Source organism: Bidens hawaiensis, unplaced genomic scaffold (genome assembly GCF_021521415.1).
Source record: "Bidens hawaiensis isolate Kalapana, Puna unplaced genomic scaffold, B.hawaiensis_p1.1 tig00004973_1, whole genome shotgun sequence".
In the NCBI taxonomy this organism is placed as follows: domain Eukaryota; kingdom Viridiplantae; phylum Streptophyta; class Magnoliopsida; order Asterales; family Asteraceae; genus Bidens; species Bidens hawaiensis.
The window spans coordinates 515,266-533,289 of NW_027491313.1; the positions used below are offsets into that span (position 1 = coordinate 515,266).

General features: G+C 38.0%; 1 protein-coding gene and 1 pseudogene across 2 annotated transcripts; both read left to right on the forward strand.

Annotated features, from left to right (window-relative positions):
* Window positions 1–977: 977 nt before the first annotated feature.
* Window positions 978–2,084, forward strand: LOC143628445 (uncharacterized). Its single transcript, XM_077098045.1, has one exon. It carries the CDS (start codon window positions 978–980, stop codon window positions 2,082–2,084), a length of 1,107 nt encoding a protein of 368 aa, XP_076954160.1.
* Window positions 2,085–5,136: 3,052 nt separating this feature from the next.
* On the forward strand, window positions 5,137–15,736 carry LOC143628429 (cysteine-rich receptor-like protein kinase 2; annotated as a pseudogene). Its single transcript, XR_013152742.1, has 8 exons — window positions 5,137–5,513; window positions 5,864–6,287; window positions 6,393–6,501; window positions 6,729–6,838; window positions 6,924–7,117; window positions 7,216–7,447; window positions 7,539–7,692; window positions 15,252–15,736. The product of XR_013152742.1 is annotated as a cysteine-rich receptor-like protein kinase 2 (transcript).
* Window positions 15,737–18,024: the final 2,288 nt, after the last annotated feature.

Here is an 18,024-nt window from a genome sequence, read left to right on the forward strand (position 1 = left end):
ATGATCTGTATAACTAATTAACTATAAACGATGTGCTAGAAAGCCGGAATTTAATAATGCATCATTATTCCCTACTAATTATGAAATATATATGGACCACTGGTGACTTATTACACCAATATTCCAGACTACTATGGTTGACCACACCATTAGATCTCTGAGTCGACAAAATGTAACATTCAATAAAATATTGGAAACAACCCAAATTTAAAAATTCTTTTAATAACCACAAGTTAGGCAAGCTTTCTTCTTGTTCTTCTGAATTTGTTCTTGATTCTCAAAGTGGCTGATCATGTAATAGATATAGAGATATCTTTGGCATATATTATAGAATATTATTAGTTTGATTGTACGTAATCTTATCTTCAATTATAGAGATATCCTTGTAACAATTATATATTGGTTCGAATGAGAATGACGACAGCAAGGTTTCACAAATAATTCCTCTAACATGGTATCAATAGCCTAACCCTAGCCGTCTCATCTTCTTCACGGCTTCTCTCATTCGATCCTCTGCTTCATTCCATTGTCTTCTCATCACTAATACTCATGGAAACCAAACTACACCCCGCTCTTACTGTCACTAATATCAAAATTTTGTACCGATAACTCTAGAATCTGAATCTGATCCCTATACGGCATGGTCAGAATTGTTTAAAATTCATTGTCGAGCTTTTCTGGTTTATGACCATCTAACCTCCCCCACACCACAGACACAATCATCTTCAACAAAAACCAAGGATGCCGACCCGAAAACACCACCGGCGCTTGACTCTTGGGAACGGATTGATGCCATAGTCCTTCAATGGATCTATGGCACCATCTCACGTGATCTGTTAAATACCATCCTAAAGAAAGATACAACAGCCCATGATGCATGGACGACCCTTGCCGACCTTTTCAATGATAGCAAAGCTACTCGAGCTATCTATCTTAAAACCAAGTTTGTCAACATCAGGCTCGAAAACTTTCCAAACATGCATGCATATTGCCAAGAACTCAAGGTCCTGGCAGATCAGTTAGCCAATGTTGATGCTCCGGTTACTGATAACGATATGTTCATTCAGTTGGTTACTGGCCTCAATGAACAGTACGAAGGCATAGGCGCAATAATCCAAAACAACGAACCGCTTCCTTCTTTCCATGCAGCTCGGTCGAAGGTTACTATGGAAGAAAAAAAGAAAAGTCACCAAGCCGCGCTAGCCGCGTCGTCTACTGGAACAGCCCTACATGCTACAACTACAAAACCAAATCAATCTGCACCTTCCGAATACAGGTCTGACTCTTCCTCTGAACGGGGTCGCGGTCGCGGTCGGTTTCGTGGACATGGACGTGGAAGATCTTCTTGGGGTCGTGGCCGTGGGTCTGGGCACAACAGCAATCAGTTCTCACAAACTCCAAACAATATTGGATACAATGGCTTCTATCAATCTAGGCCACAACAGTACAACCACACAAACAACTGGGCCTCTCAAACTCCTTGGATGCCTCAGCCCAATCAGTTTCCTCAAAATTCATGGCCCAACCCACCCTGCCCCTACCCAACTCAACCACGGCCCAACTCAAATCGAAACACTAATGGAATACTTGGGCCAAGGCCCAATCAAGCTTTCACGGCCGCGTATGCTCCAACCAATATCGAGCAAGCTTTATACACCATGTCCCTCAACCCGCCGAATCAATGGCATATGGACACCGGGGCTACCTCTCACATGACGAATAACCCGGGTAATTTCCAATCTTTTTTTAATAATGGCGTTTTACATAATATCATTGTCGGTGATGGCACCACCATTCCGGTAAATGGACACGGACACCAACACTTACCCCCTCCTTACCCTCCCCTTAAATTAAAAAACGTCCTATATGCCCCAAAATTAATTAAAAATCTTATTTCTGTCCGTCGCCTCACCACTGACAATTGGATTTCTATCGAATTTGATCCCTTTGGTTTTCTTGTGAAGGATTTCAAGACCCGGATCCCTATCCTTCGATGCAACAGCAGTGGTGATCTTTACCCACTTCTTCCACCGGAGTCTACCCAGTACACTTCTCCATCCACCTTTGAAGCTATTTCAAACTAGCTTTGGCATCAACGTCTGGGCCACCCCGGACCTACTTTATTAAACTTTTTGAGACGTTCCAATGTTATTTCATTTAATAAGATTAATAAACATGTGTGTGAATCTTGTGTTTTGGGGAAAAGTATTAGACAACCTTTTATGCCTTCTTTAAATCGTACTTTTTTACCATTTGATATTATTCATAGCGATCTTTGGACGTCTCCAATTGTCAGTACTGGCAGACACCGTTATTATATTCTTTTCTTGGACGACCACACAGACTTTTTATGGACATATCCTTTGGCCAAAAAGTCGCACGTCCATGCCACATTTTCTACCTTTTCCAAACAAATAGAAACCCAATTTGAACGAAAAATTAAAAACTTACAATGTGATAATGGCACCGAATACATAAACTCTTCCTTCAAACAATTATGTGATCTCAATGGCATGATATTTCGCTTATCATGCCCCCACACATCCTCTCAAAATGGGAAAGCGGAACGCAAAATCCGCTCCATTAATAATATTATTCGCACTCTTCTTGCGCATTCCTCGCTTCCATCTAATTTTTGGCATCAAGCTCTCGAGATGGCCACTTACATTCTCAACATCCTTCCTAATAAAAATCACAACTTCAAAATACCTACCGAACTCCTATATAACCGGTATCCAGCATATGACCATCTTCGCGTTTTTGGTTCATTATGTTATCCCCTGCATCCATCTTCACTCATTCATAAACTCGCTCATCGATCTCATCCATGTGTATTTTTGGGGTATCCACCAAACCATCGAGGATATAAATGCCTTAACCTTAACACACACCAAATTACCATATCTCGTCATGTGGTTTTTGACGAAACTGTTTATCCTTTTGCCACCAACCCAACCCAGCCTCAACTCTCCCTCTCAGATTCCTATGACTTCCTTAACACCCCACCCCACCCTCATCTTTGGACTCAATTCTCCAATACAAAATCTTCCACCCCTGCCCCATCTACACAGAGTCAACACAATTCCCCTATATCTACTACAACAATTCCTACACCTAACTCCCCACATCCGACACTAAATACACCTCCCATTCCCTTAAATTCCACACCACATTCCACTCCCAACCCACCCATCTCGGCCCAACCTACATCTACAGCCCACCCATCTTCTCATAAACTCACATTTCCTATGTCTCCTACCCCACTTCCACACTCACCGCCCCATCCAACAACTCCCTTGCCCACTGTAGCTTCCCAACACTCCCCTCTCATAAATTCAATAGTAACCCCACCACCACCTCCTCCCACTCGTTCCATGCGCACACGTGGCATGGACGGAATCACTAAACCAAAGAAATTCCTTAATCTATCTAGCACCACAATTGCTCATATTCCCAAAAACCCATCCCACGCCTTGTCCACCCCGGAATGGCATAATGCCATGAATGATGAGTACAGCGCACTTATTAAAAATGAGACTTGGGAGTTAGTTCCTCGTCACCCACAAATGAATGTAATCCGAAGTATAAGGTTGTTTAAGCATAAATTTCACTCTAATGGCACCTTAGAGCGGTATAAAACACGGTTAGTTTGTGATGGGCGATCTCAACAGGTTGATATTGATTGTGGAGAGACATTCAGCCCCGTGGTGAAACCGGCTACGATTAGAACCTTCTTATCTATTGCCTTATCCAGATCTTGGACGTTACATCAACTTGATGTCACCAACGCGTTTTTGCATGGCAAACTAAATGAAATGGTCTACATGTATCAGCCTATGGGGTTTCGTAGCAAGACTCATCCGGATTATGTGTGTCGACCTAAAAAATCTTTATATGGACTTAAACAGGCACCGCTTGCATGGTATCAACGGTTCACGGACTATGTTATACACTTGGGTTTTCAGCAAAGTCAATGTGATAATTCTTTGATTATTCTACATTCTGGGCATCACACCGCGTATTTATTAATATATGTAGATGATATTCTTCTTACGTCATCTTCTGAGGCGCTTCGCCAACATTTGTTGTCAAGTTTGGCTGATGAATTCGCAATGAAAGATCTCGGGCAGCTAAGTTATTTTCTTGGAATTTCTGTCACTCGAACCGGGGATACTATGTTTTTATCTCAAACTTCCTTTGCCCTTGACATCATTAAACGCGTTGGAATGCAAACATGCAAACCCGCACCAACTCCAGTTGATACAAATGGTAAACTTGGTGTTGATTCGGGTACCCCATTTGAGGATTCGACTCTCTATCGTAGCATGGCTGGCGCTTTACAATACCTCACCTTCACTCGACCCGACATTAGCTATGCTGTTCAACAGGTTTGCATGCACATGCATGCTCCTAGATCCACACATTGGGATGCTTTGAAACGCATCTTACGCTACATTCAAGGTACGGCTATGTTTGGTCTCACTCTCGGCAATTCCGATGCTCCATCATTGCTTGCTTATACAGATGCCGACTGGGCGGGTTGTCCTGACACCCGTCGATCTACGTCTGGGTATTGTGTTTACTATGGGCCTAATCTTATTTCCTGGTCTTCCAAACGGCAACCGACTATATCCCGATCTAGCGCCGAAGCTGAATATCGAGGGGTTGCAAATGTGGTTGCTGAAATTTGTTGGCTTCGCAACTTGCTTCTAGAACTTCATCATCCATTAACTCGTGCTACACTTGTGTATTGTGATAACGTGAGTGCCATATATCTCTCCGGGAATCCTGTTAATCATCAGCGTACGAAACACATTGAGCTCGACATCCATTTCGTCCGTGAACAGGTTCAGCGGGGTCAAGTTCGTATTCTTTATGTGCCGTCTTCATATCAGATTGCAGACATCTTCACTAAAGGTCTGCCTCGTGCTTTATTTGAAGATTTCCGATCCAGTCTTAGCATTTGGTTACCTCCTGCTTCGACTGCGGGGGTGTAATAGATATAGAGATATCTTTGGCATATATTATAGAATATTATTAGTTTGATTGTACGTAAATAGAGATATCCTTGTAACAATTATATATTGGTTTGAATGAGAATGACGGCAGCAAGGTTTCACAAATAATTCCTCTATCATCATGTCTTTCCTGGTTGTGTTGCTTGTATTATTATTAACGAAGCAAGGATTTTCACAGTCGAACGATCGTGATAACAACAGTACTGATCTCACGATCGCAGTGTTTTGTGGTAGAAACACGGTGATAAGTCTGCCAAATTTTATCAATGATCGCAACTCCACTTTTAATGATCTTAGAATGCAACTACTGAATCAACGGGTTCTTTATGCAAGAGCGCAGACCTTGAGTGCAGGGGACTCTGTCTTTGCAGCAGCCCAGTGCCGGGACTACCTCTCTGTTGATCAGTGTGTGGCTTGTTTTGATACCGCGGTTTCTAAACTGGACAACTGCACATTTAACGGTGGTTCTGTTAGTTTGGATAACTGCTTTCTCAGGTACGGCTTTCTTTTGTTTACTAGTTAAGGAGTTATGTGTATTAGAGATTTTTGCTCTATAATTACTCTACGTAATATTATTAATATTTGGAGTTATCCAATTTTCGTGTTTGTGTGCGTTTTCATTTTGTGTTTATCAATTAGTTTTTAATATTCCAAGTAAATGAGGATGCACATTCAAATATAGTATACAAGCTTCTATATCCTTGTGTAATATCTTCTGGTTGGTCTATACAATCTGTTGTCTTGTTTGTTTTGCTTAAACTGTAATTCTTAAAAATTTATTTTGAATATTATAAAGCTAGAAACAAAAGTCCAAAATTATTTAAATTCTTTTTTATAATTATAAGGTATGAAGACTTTTCTGATTTCTACAATAACCCTGATATCACGGAGGATGCGAATGGTACTCCAGCGGTGCTATGTGGCACTCAATCTGCTTCTCAGCCAACAGCTTTCAATCAAGTTGTGGATGGGTTGTTATCAGATATCAGAGATGCTACTCCTAAAACCTCTAAACTCTACGTAGCATCCACGAGACAAATCACTGGTGAAAATAAAACAGTGTATGTGACCGCACAGTGTGCTGGAAATATAAATCAGGCGACTTGCCAAACCTGCATGGATAGAGCGTATGACAAAATAGATGATTGCCTTCCAAATACTGAAGGAAGGTTCTCCGACATGGGTTGTTTTGCAAGGTATTCCGAGACTCCATTTTTCAATGTCAACCAGACAACAGATATTAAAAATGTCTCAAAAGGTGAGGCCGCCGCTTCTTTTCATTACGTACTTGATATATATTGTTAACAACACTATCCAATAGAATGTGATAACTGATGCATTTAATTGTAACTTCTATATGATAGGAAATTCAAGTAAGTAGCCATAATTGCTGCAGCCGTTGGTGGCGTAGTTCTTATTTTCCTCATCCTTCTTTCGTGGTTATTATATCGATCATGGAATAAGTCCAAGGAGACTGAAGAAGGTGATTGTTTATATATATATTTTGTGTATGAGATGCCTTTAACCTATTCCAATAGATAAGTCTACCACACAGTTGATGGGGTTGTGTATATAAGGAGGTTATTGGGGTGGGCTTTCTCATATATTGTTATTTTCAAAATGTATTTATATTCCAATATTATCAATAATTTCATAATACTGATAGAATTCAAATGTATATATACATGGCCCATGTTTTGCCATCAACAGCGGATTTTGAGGGGGCGGTACATGACAATTACAAAGACTTGCAGCTAGCAACTGATAATTTCAGTGAAGGAAATATTCTAGGAAAAGGAGGCTTTGGTGAAGTGTTTAAGGTAATAAATAGTAATTCAAGGAAGTACAAACCACTTAGAAAAGTGTTTTATATTTTTTTTTAAGAAATTACTGGATGGTTAATAGGCAGTTCTTGAGGACAATAATGTGGTGGCAGTGAAAAAAGTTCTAGTACAGCATGCTGGAGCAAAAGAAGAGTTTGAGAATGAAGTTAAGCTTATAAGTAACATTCATCATCCTTGGATGGTCAATCGAAGGAACTTATTTACTTCTAGTCCTGGAATATATGCCGAATGGAAGTCTAGACCATTTCTTATGGGGTAAGTTGGAATGGTCATAATACTAGTGATTATTTTTTAGATAAAATCCTCATCTTATTCAGTGTGTATATGTGCTAACAAATATGTTCAAAATGGAGGTTCAAAAAGAGGGACTCTGAACTGGAACCAACGTTATGAAATAATATTTGGGATAGCTAGGGGTCTAGCTCATTTACATGATGAATTCCATATCAAAATCGTTCACAGAGATATCAAATCAAGCAATATCCTTCTTAGTGATGATTTTAAACCCAAAATAGCAGATTTTGGGTTGGCAAGGTTTCAACCGGAGGACCAAACTCATGTTAGCACCAAGTTTGCTGGTACATTGTAAGTTTTTTTAACTACAAAATTGTACTTAATTATGTCCTCTCTTATGAGTCACACATTCTTTTATTTTTACAACATAATACTATGTTAGGGGATACACAGCACCAGAATATGCACTTCATGGTGTTATATCGGAGAAGGTTGACACCTACAGCTTTGGAATTGTGATTCTTGAAATTATTAGTGGCAAAAGGAGTACAGATGTGGGCTCTGGTAGTCAATCCACCGATTACCTCCTGGAAAATGTGAGATTCCGCATTCATACTCTCCTAGTTTTTTTTTTAATTCTTCTTTTTTTTATAACTTTTGAATAGCAAATTCACATACCCTGCACCACTCAGTAAGGGGCTAAGGGCCATAGGGTTGTTGGTACTATCTCTCCCAACCTTGTTGGTGCTTTTATGTAATAATAATATCAAGTAACTAACTACAATGAATGCACGGAAGTACACATCATAAGACAAAGATGAACATGATAAATAAGATACTAATAAGAAACATGTCTCCAACCTGAAAAAATGTTGGATAAAACTTAATTAGAAAACAAACAATTAATCAAATGTACTGATAAACCCAAAATACAACTTACTATAGATAACACTTTCCCCTTTCCATATTGTAATCGTCTATAACTCAAATATAATGCTTTATATATATCACGGAGTTTACAAATCTGATCAGTACATAATATGTTAAAATGCACCACATAGGCCACACCATTTATGGATTTGGGGTAGTGTCAGTGTTTGACCATTATTATATTAAGTTATCAGGGTAAGTCTTTATAGTTAACATTAGTCTAGTCAATAGTTTAATGGGTTAGTTGAGTCAAGTTGACACGGTGTTGCTGAATTATAAGATAAACGAACATAGCCACTTTCGTTTGTAATGAGAACGGTTGAAAAAGATGGGTTTCATCACATAATAAAAAAAATGATACAATAATAAGCGTAGGTCGTATATGGGACCACGTATGTACATATACATATCTTGGTTATTTCAAAAGAAATAAAATGAAAAGCTTGTCAAAACTAAAAATACTAATTAATAAGAAAGAACCACATTATTGTTTACATGGTCAAAACTTTTTTTTGAAATTTTGAACCATCAACATTAAAAGGAACATCAACAGATGCAACAAACTCCTTGTGACCACTCGGTTCGATTATCTAAATTTATACAGTTTAGCATAAATAGACATTTTAACCTTAATTCTAAATTTCTAATATCCCAGATAATGTGAACTAGATGAGACCATGTTATAAGAATTAAAAAACCATCCAACAACAAGACTCTATCGCTAGAAGTCCGAGTTAATAACCAACGCTTTAGCAAATCCACCACTTCTGTAGTTTCCTTTTGAGGTGCACTCCAACTTTATACGGGGCTCACTCCATATTTTATATATAGCATTACACTAAAATTTCTAAACTCAGGGTTTCAGTGCAACCCCTACCTTCAATGTGAATCCTCCCCTAACATTGATAATGGCTATCTCGATTAAAGCTTTGCCTCTACATGCAATACATGATGAAGATAAATCATTTGTTAAAATCTTCGAGACGAAGAGAATCAGACACTTGTTAATATATGGTACTTTGACAAAGGAACAAGTGAAGCTCGATCTTTATATTATACCTGGAAGCTAGGCTAGTTGACTGACCTACCTCATGGTCGTAAGCCCATAAAAATGAAGTGGTTGTTCAAGATCAAGAGGTTAGCAATTTCAAAGAAACTATTCCCATGAATAATTTGTGAGATACCCAAGATATTTAAAGACTTCTACGAGCTAAGAGATAACTTGAAATATCAAATTAGATACACGCTTGAAGATAAATGGAATTTATATTGTTGACTTAGAGGATGTTTGGTAGCCTCTCAATGGTTATTAAGAGGCTGCCTTCTAATAGTTCATAGCTTCTTAATGCTTAAGAGGCTATCGAATAACCCCTTAATTGCTATACGTTCTATTGAAGGGACAATTTAAGAGTTCAAAGAGCAAACGATAAAGAAGTCTAAGATTAGTGATGTCGGATTATTTGTTTAGTATCTAGGCATATATAAATGTCAGAAAATAATGAAAGTGTGTTCCTTATACATATAGCTTCTCATATGGAGTTGACGTTGGAGCTTTACACGTCGCCCTCCGCCTAGTCGGGTAGCCGGGCGAATATAAGTTCTCTTCCGGTCAAGTATTCACCAAACAGTCCTTTTTTAACGCAACTCTTATATTAACGGGTCAATATCATAAATCTAATTTTTGCACGTGATGTTCCTGAACCATAAATCTATTAGTTATAATATGATTTATAACTCAAAATTAATTCCATCATATATCTCAATTATCATATTCATACATACTTGCATGTTACCTTTCAAACTTACTTAGGAGTTTTTATTTTTTATTTTATAGATTCTTCTTTTTTTTTTCTCTAAACAAATTAGAGAACAACTAAACTGTTAAACCTTTTATATTGAAATTGATGCTTGTATTATGTAAATGTAATTAATATTCAATAGCATGTATAAAACTCATCAAATAAAATATGAGTAAATACAATAAACTTATTAGAGGTGATTTACTCGTTTTAGCTCACTTTCACTTTTACAATCTTTAAAATTTTAGTATGAACCAATTAAGTGTTATATTCTATAAAATCATACCCAAAAATTGGTAAAAGTGTAGAAAATATTAATATAATAAGATGTATGTTTTAGACCACATCAAATATTCTCATACTTAAACCTTTTTGTCCCTGAAAAGCTATTTGAAATGGAATCAGAATCTGAAAGTGATTTTTAAAACATATAGGTTAATTTTTAATCATAGATAAACGCAAAAACCGTGATTGCCGATATTGTTGTCCAATTAAGCCCAACCACTAGCCTATCAAGTCCCCTGTCATATTTAACGATTAAGTTCAAGTGATATTAATAAATCTATGGGCCTCACACCTTTAGAGCTACAGATCTGCTTACCTCCATCTCAAGCATAATCAAGACAATCTAAACCAGGTTGAAACAGACTGGTTCAACCTATCACCGTAAGCTAAAGACCTTTAATGGTAAGAAGAAAATGCACTTAGGTGGAAAATAGATGGATGAAAGGCCAAATGAGGCCGTACGAACATGCCTCAAGTACTATTAGACTTTGTCCTAAGTATTCCTTAAGAAAATATTTATTGACTAAAAACCTCGAGCCCCAGTAGTGTATCCTAAGAGTCACCATCCCCTTTGTAACACGTAAACTCTCAGTCTCGTCTAGTATGTGCACTTTGGCCTCTTTTTTTATTATTGAAAAATACTTCTTTGGCATTTTTACAATACATATATTCTCATTCATTTGCTTTTCGGACAAACTTTTTAAAATACACTTTCAAAACATGCTTTTTTTTGTATTGTGCTCTTAGGCTTCTTCACCCTAAAATATATAACTAATGACTAAGCTCACATAAAAAGTGGACTTTGCGTGACGCCACTACTCGTTATTTTCTTTCATAAAACAGTGGTATGCTAATTTTAAGTGCACGTAATTCTCACCACCTCAAGGTAGTCAGATTACGATAATACTCCATATGCATTATTGAATTTTCAGCTTCACTATCCCCCTCAAAATGAGAACCCACAAGTTTTATGATTATTAGGTATATTAATAATAATCAAAGGAAACTTTCAAAGCTAGTTGGACATATTGACACATTCCAAAGTTAGTGCGTTATCTTTTATATAATCTCATATATAATAGTAGTCTTAAAAGATCAATCTCAAATTTTCCTATCATTTTTCATTATTTGCGAAAATTTAGTTAAATTCTTGGGAAAATTTTCAACTCTTTTTGTTTTCAACCTATTTTTTTCATAATTTTTATTTTTGCTTAAACACGCTAGTTTCTCATCCCATACTTAAATTTAACATTGTCCTCAATATGAGAAAAAGGAAATGACAAATACAAATAAACTAATAAATTGGAACAGACTCCTCTGCTATATTGCAGTGGTCAAGTCATGATTCATGTTCTGTTCCCTTCTAATCAAATGCAAATCTCAAACTCAAGTGCTTTGTACCAAGCTGTTACTCACGAACGCATATTGCTCTCAGCCAATCAACAATTCTACAACGTTACAGAAAATCATGAAGCAGTTAGCATCCTCACACTTGCTTCAAACCCTAGCTCATCAACCGACATCAACTAACCCCGGAACAACCTGCAAGCAAGAGAAGAAAACCTGGCATAGCAAAGAGAAAACCAAAATAAAAATAAAAGATAATGCCAGGTTTCATCTTGGAAAGTGCTAAGTTTAAAGATGAGTCTTCAGTCGGACTTGCTCCTAAAACCTCAATCAGGAGGCTTCCCCTTTATTCTCTTTCCATCGGTACTCCTCAAAACTCTGCTCTTAATATTAGTTGGGAATAAACTAATTTCAAAAATTTATTGGGACCGAAGATATGAATTCAAATCGGCCCATCAACTCTTGAATTTCCCGGGACCGAACTGTATGATATGCATGTTATTCAAGAGGTTGTCATCCCTACTGTAGGTCCCAAAACGACCATCCGAACGGATTTTGCACTTGATAAACATGTCGAGACTGGTGCGGCATAAACAATCGAACAAATAATATAAAGATAATATTGAATGACTCTGTAATCTGTAATAATAAAAGATTCATAACATTTATCTAACCGATCCCACCCAAGGTGAGCTCCCCTTGGGTGGTTGTTTACACCATACAAACACAAACAAATAAGAACAGCACAAGTCCATATTTATAGCTAAATAATAATTATCTAGAAGCCTTATCCCGTTGAAGCTAAACACGCGTACTGAAGCTCTAGTTTCGTGTCCGGTTTTCTCGTCAGCATAAATTATTAACTTGACCGTAAATATATAATGGGTTTCGTAATTTGATATCTCAAGTCACAAATATTGGCCTTACAATCACCCCCTTGGCTTGTGATATCAAAACATCGTCGAACCGTGTCTAGCATCTTCACGAATCCATCCGATAAAGCCGAAGCCTCTTCAATCACCCCCTAAAGGTATGATATACCGGGGACAACGATCAAATGAACAAAGCTTGTTATTTCCTCTTCAAGTCCAAATTCGTATCCAATTTGTTCAAAGATTCATAACTTCTCGAACGCCTAGAAAATAATATAGAAATAACATACTTTGAACACAGTCCAATAATGACAAAAACCTGAGAAATTTTGACTTTCTTCAGTTGGTCAACCCCGAACAAATAATTATTTCTCGGCTTGAACATCTTGTAAACATGTGGCTCGGTTCATAAATTTTGAAGTTGAATTAACTTTTGTGTGACCAGACCCAATTAATATTCCAACAGCCATATAAAACAAGCCCAGATATGATATAATATGGCAGCCCATATATTAAAATAATTAGACAAGTTAGGCATGGTCTTGGCCCATTTAAAGAACCTGCCCATTTCTTCATATAGTTTTAGGGCACAAGACAAATATAACATTTTGGCGAACAAAAGTGAAGCAGCCGCCACCAAGGCCAACCGGCGCGGGAAAACCGATTCCGGCGACCGGCCGACGGAAAAGCTAGCCGGAGCCGCCAGAAAACCGACTTGCGGCCACTTCCGCCGTCACTCTCCACTCCATCTCGTCCATTCTTCAATGCCACTCAAGAGTTTTAGAGCCGTTGTCACCACCACCAACATCGCGGCCAAAAGAAAGGGCTGTTGGAAAACAAATTTCCAGCCACAACGCCGGAAAACCATTGAACGCCGCCGCCGGATCTCTACCGCCTTAACGATTCCGGCCACACGTCATTCGCCACCGTTGTTTTCTTTCTCACTCTACCTCCGGCCACTCCTACAACGGGTTACGACCACCATCCATAACCGGAAGAAGGATTACGCCGGAAACCGGCCGCTGCCACAGCCACCATCTTTTTTCTTTGCCGGGAAAGTGTAACTCCGGAAAAAATGATTTTTTTTTTGATAACTTGAAACCCGGATAACCACCATATACCACCGCCAACAGTTACCGGCAAACCCGTCGGTCACGTCTTTATCCGATAGTTTCTATGACCCGAAATAACCGACACTCGCGCACCAGAGTTTGATATTTTACATCTTCAACTTCGAACTCGTCCCCGGGATGAACTATAGGGTCGCAAGATTTTCGGCGTATGGCGAAACGGTTCCCGAAACGCCCTGATCAGGAACTTGTAGATCCCGAACATAAGGAGAATGCATCAGACACGCTTATTTCCCACTTTATTTCCAAGATCTTCAAACTTTGTTTCCAATTTCTAACTTTATTTTCAAAACTTCAACGGGTCTTTAATGTCTCGGTTCAGTAATAGCGGAAATAGAACCCGAATATCAAGAGCAAAGTTGAATCATAAAATTCGACCCGCTCTGATATAGGGATGGCAATGGGTCGGGTTTAGGTATTCCCAAACCCATACCCGGTTATGAAAGTCCGTCCCAAACCCGTCCCAAACCCATCGGGTTTTAATCGGGTAATGACCTGTCGGGTTTCGGGTTTCTTATCGGGTTTTGATAAAATACCCATCGGGTATACTTTGCTCAATACCCGCAAGGTTTCTACCGAGTTTTGACAAAATATAACTAATAGATTACAAAGATGGTTACCATAGAGATAAAATGTCTTAAATAATTGACATAAACAAGTTTCGACAAATAATATATTTGGAATAAAGTATATATATAATATAATAAGCTATATCGGGTACATCGGGTATATAATCGGGTAAATGGGTTTATCGGGTAATCGGGTCGGGTAATCGGGTATATTAGAAATCCCAAACCCGTCCCAAACCCGCAAAAAATTTCAAAACTATTCCCAAACCCTAATGGGTCGGGTATTACCCGTACCATTCATGTCGGATTTCGGGTTTTCCCATCGGGTTCGGGTTTCATTGCCATCCCTACTCTTGTACCAACTGTAGGTTCCAAAACGACTGAAAAATATCCAATATGTTGTAATTTCAAGCAAAATTTTATAAAATAAATCATTAACTAAACGAAGTTACAAAATCAATAAAGTTATAAATTTAACGAACATACACAAACAAGATTTTCCGTTTAGTTAGCGTCCATCACTACAACATTTGTTGCCTATCCAGACAATGATTTTTTATGTTTTCCCGACGACATGTCGTCGGTATAACTTTAAAAATCTTGTTCCGACGAAAAGTTGTCAGGATAAGTGTTGTGGCATTGCTTTGTCTAGACAGAAAAAGAAAAATCTTTCTTGACGACGTGTTGTCAGGATAGATACTACAAAATATATTTTTATAAAAATCATTTATTCAATTATAAAAAGAAAATGATTTAATAAACAAAAAGGAAAAGTATCGAGTCAAAGGTTGGTTTAGTCAAAGTTTGTCTCGCATATTAACAATTGACACGTGTAAAGAATTTTGGGATTTTCTATCCTGAAAACATGTCATCGGGATAGAGTTGGGAGTCCCGACAACATCTTGTCGTCGGGATAGGTTTCTTCGCAAAAAGACCAGTTTCTTGTAGTGCATGAACAAATTGAATGCTAAACAAACGACATGAACAAGGTCTCATTCGCATCAGTTACAGCCATAGATGGGATGATGGATAAGTTGTGAATGCTTTAGGAGGGATAATATTATAATATAGATGGTGTCAACGACTTTTGTTTGGTAAAACATAGCGAAAAATACTTGAATCATATGATATACATGAAGGTTGCTTTTATTATATCACATTTTAGCTTGTTTGTTCTGTAGTTTTTTTAACTCTAGTTTTGTTATACAATGCTTTGGTGATAGACGTGGAAATTGTATTAGAGAAATATACATATAAAGGTCGTCGATGAAACATTAAACTTGAATCAATACGAACAAGAACATGTGATGAAGATCATTGAGATTGCCTTGTTGTGCACCCAATCACCAGCTTCGAATAGACCTACCATGTCCGAGGTGGTTTTGATGCTTCAGGAAGGTCGATCATTGGGAAAAAGATAGCTAACCCGACCTAGTTTCGTAAACAATCAAGATAGGAGGATTCATATTAATATAGGCTCTTCAAGACCAAAGGAAATACAAGCAACTCAACAACCACACTCACTTAAGGCAGACAACATTACAACAAAGTAGATGTGAGGGATTCAATTATTAGAGTGGTCTAAACCTCAACTGTACAATTTCGTCTAATTTTTACATTTTCATTACTTATTTTATTGATATTCTTTCATTAAGACTATGGGAGAGCATTACTCTCCTGAACCAACGCTCTACTGTGGTGTATTTAGATGTTTTTACACAAAATCATGATATAGTGGCTTGATCATCACCAAAATAAGCATGCTTAACCACAATATGCTAGAAATAGGCATAGAAAATTTGGTAACCAAAATAGACATGACTAATTACACGTTGACACATTAGGCACCAAAGGGGCCAATAGGAAATATCATGTAAAACATATATAGTTGGCTAAACTATATTATGACATACAATCGGGCTACAGTGGTGGGTAAACGACGATGAATGAGCTACAAACAACAGTGCCTAAAAGCATTCTTTTTTAGGTGTCTATGGAAACTGAGAAGGCTAAAAGAGTGCCCTACTGTAAGCTTGTGGGACCAAATGAGTCTATCCTCACCTATAGTCCCATCGTGACACATTTACCAACTCAGTTCTGCATGATATAACGTGTCTCCTACAAGAGTTATGTGTCAACATGTGATTAGCTATGCCTAATTTTGGTTTGAAATTCTTTTTTATATATACATATTTTTGTCAAACATGCTTATATTGGTATTCTTTTTCCTTTAAAATTCTAATTATAAAAAGCAGTTTTGATTTTATATTTGAGCTAGGAAACAAAACAATTTTACCGTGGGTTATTTCCCAAACTAGCCTATTTTGATCAAACTTTTCTACAAATAGCAAAGACCAAAAAAATTCTCAATCTAGCCTAAGAATCTCGTCGGATCCAATGGATCAATTTCAGCACCGCCCAACGGAATTTTTGAACCTTCAAAAATTGCGCCAAATGTTAACGTATTAATAGATCTAACGGAATTTAAAAAAAAAACTGCTGGATTCAACGTAATTTTAGTGGATACGACAGAATTCATCATCTTCATCCTCTCAAACCCTAAACCCTCACCTCCATCTTTCTTATTTCTCCACAAAATCAAGCAAATCAATAATGCAAATCACTTAATTTTCCGAGAAGAACACTACTAGTGTTCAATTTCACCCCATAACTCAAAATCAAAAACCTTCCGAATTGAAAAATCTAGGGTTCGTTGGACAAATTAAACATTCGGATACGGAAGCATGAATTGAACCGTCAGATCCGACTGTTTATTATTACGTCGGTTTGTTTCTTTAATCCGTCGGACAAAACGGTAAACCGTTGTATCCGACTAGATTGGTTGTGGTGCGTCCTGATAGGGTCATTAATCCGTCGAATTAGAAACGATTTCCGTTGGATCCGACTAGATTTTAAGGCTAGTTTGGGTTTTTATTTAGTCTTGGACTATTTCTGAAAAATCATTGTCAAAATAAGTTATTTTTAGAAATTTTTCTTTTAGCGTGATCTAGTGAATTAGTGGGAGTCAAAAGTCTTGCCATTTGATATTTTGATTAAACGTTAAAAGAGTCGTTGAATGCATTTATGAATTTTATTAGTAGCAATTCACCATAATTAATAAAAACTAAAATTAATGTTTTTTATCTTGGCAGAAAAAATGAAGGGATTCACGTGCAACCCTTTTCGACATCTGTAAATACTCATCCAAAGCGTCCGACGAAATGCCGTACGCTAATTGACGGATAGCAGCCGTGCATTTTTGAAGAGAGGTAAAACCGGGAAAACCCCTAGCATCCTCCCTTTGTTGAAAAAAGGGATACCGTGCCTCTAAATCACTTGCTATACGCATGAAAAATTGTCTGCTCATTCGGAAACGAGTTCGAAAATCCGACTCCTCGTATACCGGTTGAGGGCTAAAATAATGCCTAATCAAAGTATCGTTAGCACCCGATCGATCACGATCACGAGGTGGTGCTCTAACTCTCGGGACTCGAGGTTGCTGGGCTTGATTTTGCAAAAGATCCACCACGGTTGCGGTCAAAACTCTCCCTACTTGAAGAAGCAAATCATCCTCTTCGGAGGAGTCGGAATCAGACGAGAACCACGACATTTTTTTTTTGTTAATTTTGAGAGGATTTTAGGAGAAAAGGTGTATAATTGTGAAATGGAGTATATTTTATAAAGGTATATATTAAAAGATTAATAAAATTTTTTTTTTTAATTTAATACGAGCCAACGGCTCTTTTTGCTAAAAACAAGGTGACTTCCTCTCTCTCTTCTCCGGCTACCAAGCTCACGCCTGCCTCTATTTGCCCTCTAGCGCCCCGCTAGCGCCCCTGGTGGTGTGGTGTTAGCGCCTGGGGGCGCGAGCAGAGGGGCTCTAGCGCCCCCGTTGAAGCCTCCACACCCCTCAGTGTAAGACTTTTCAAACTATTGACTATAAATCTGTAGTATATGAATGTCGATGTTGACATTGACGTGTGGAATCATCCAGTA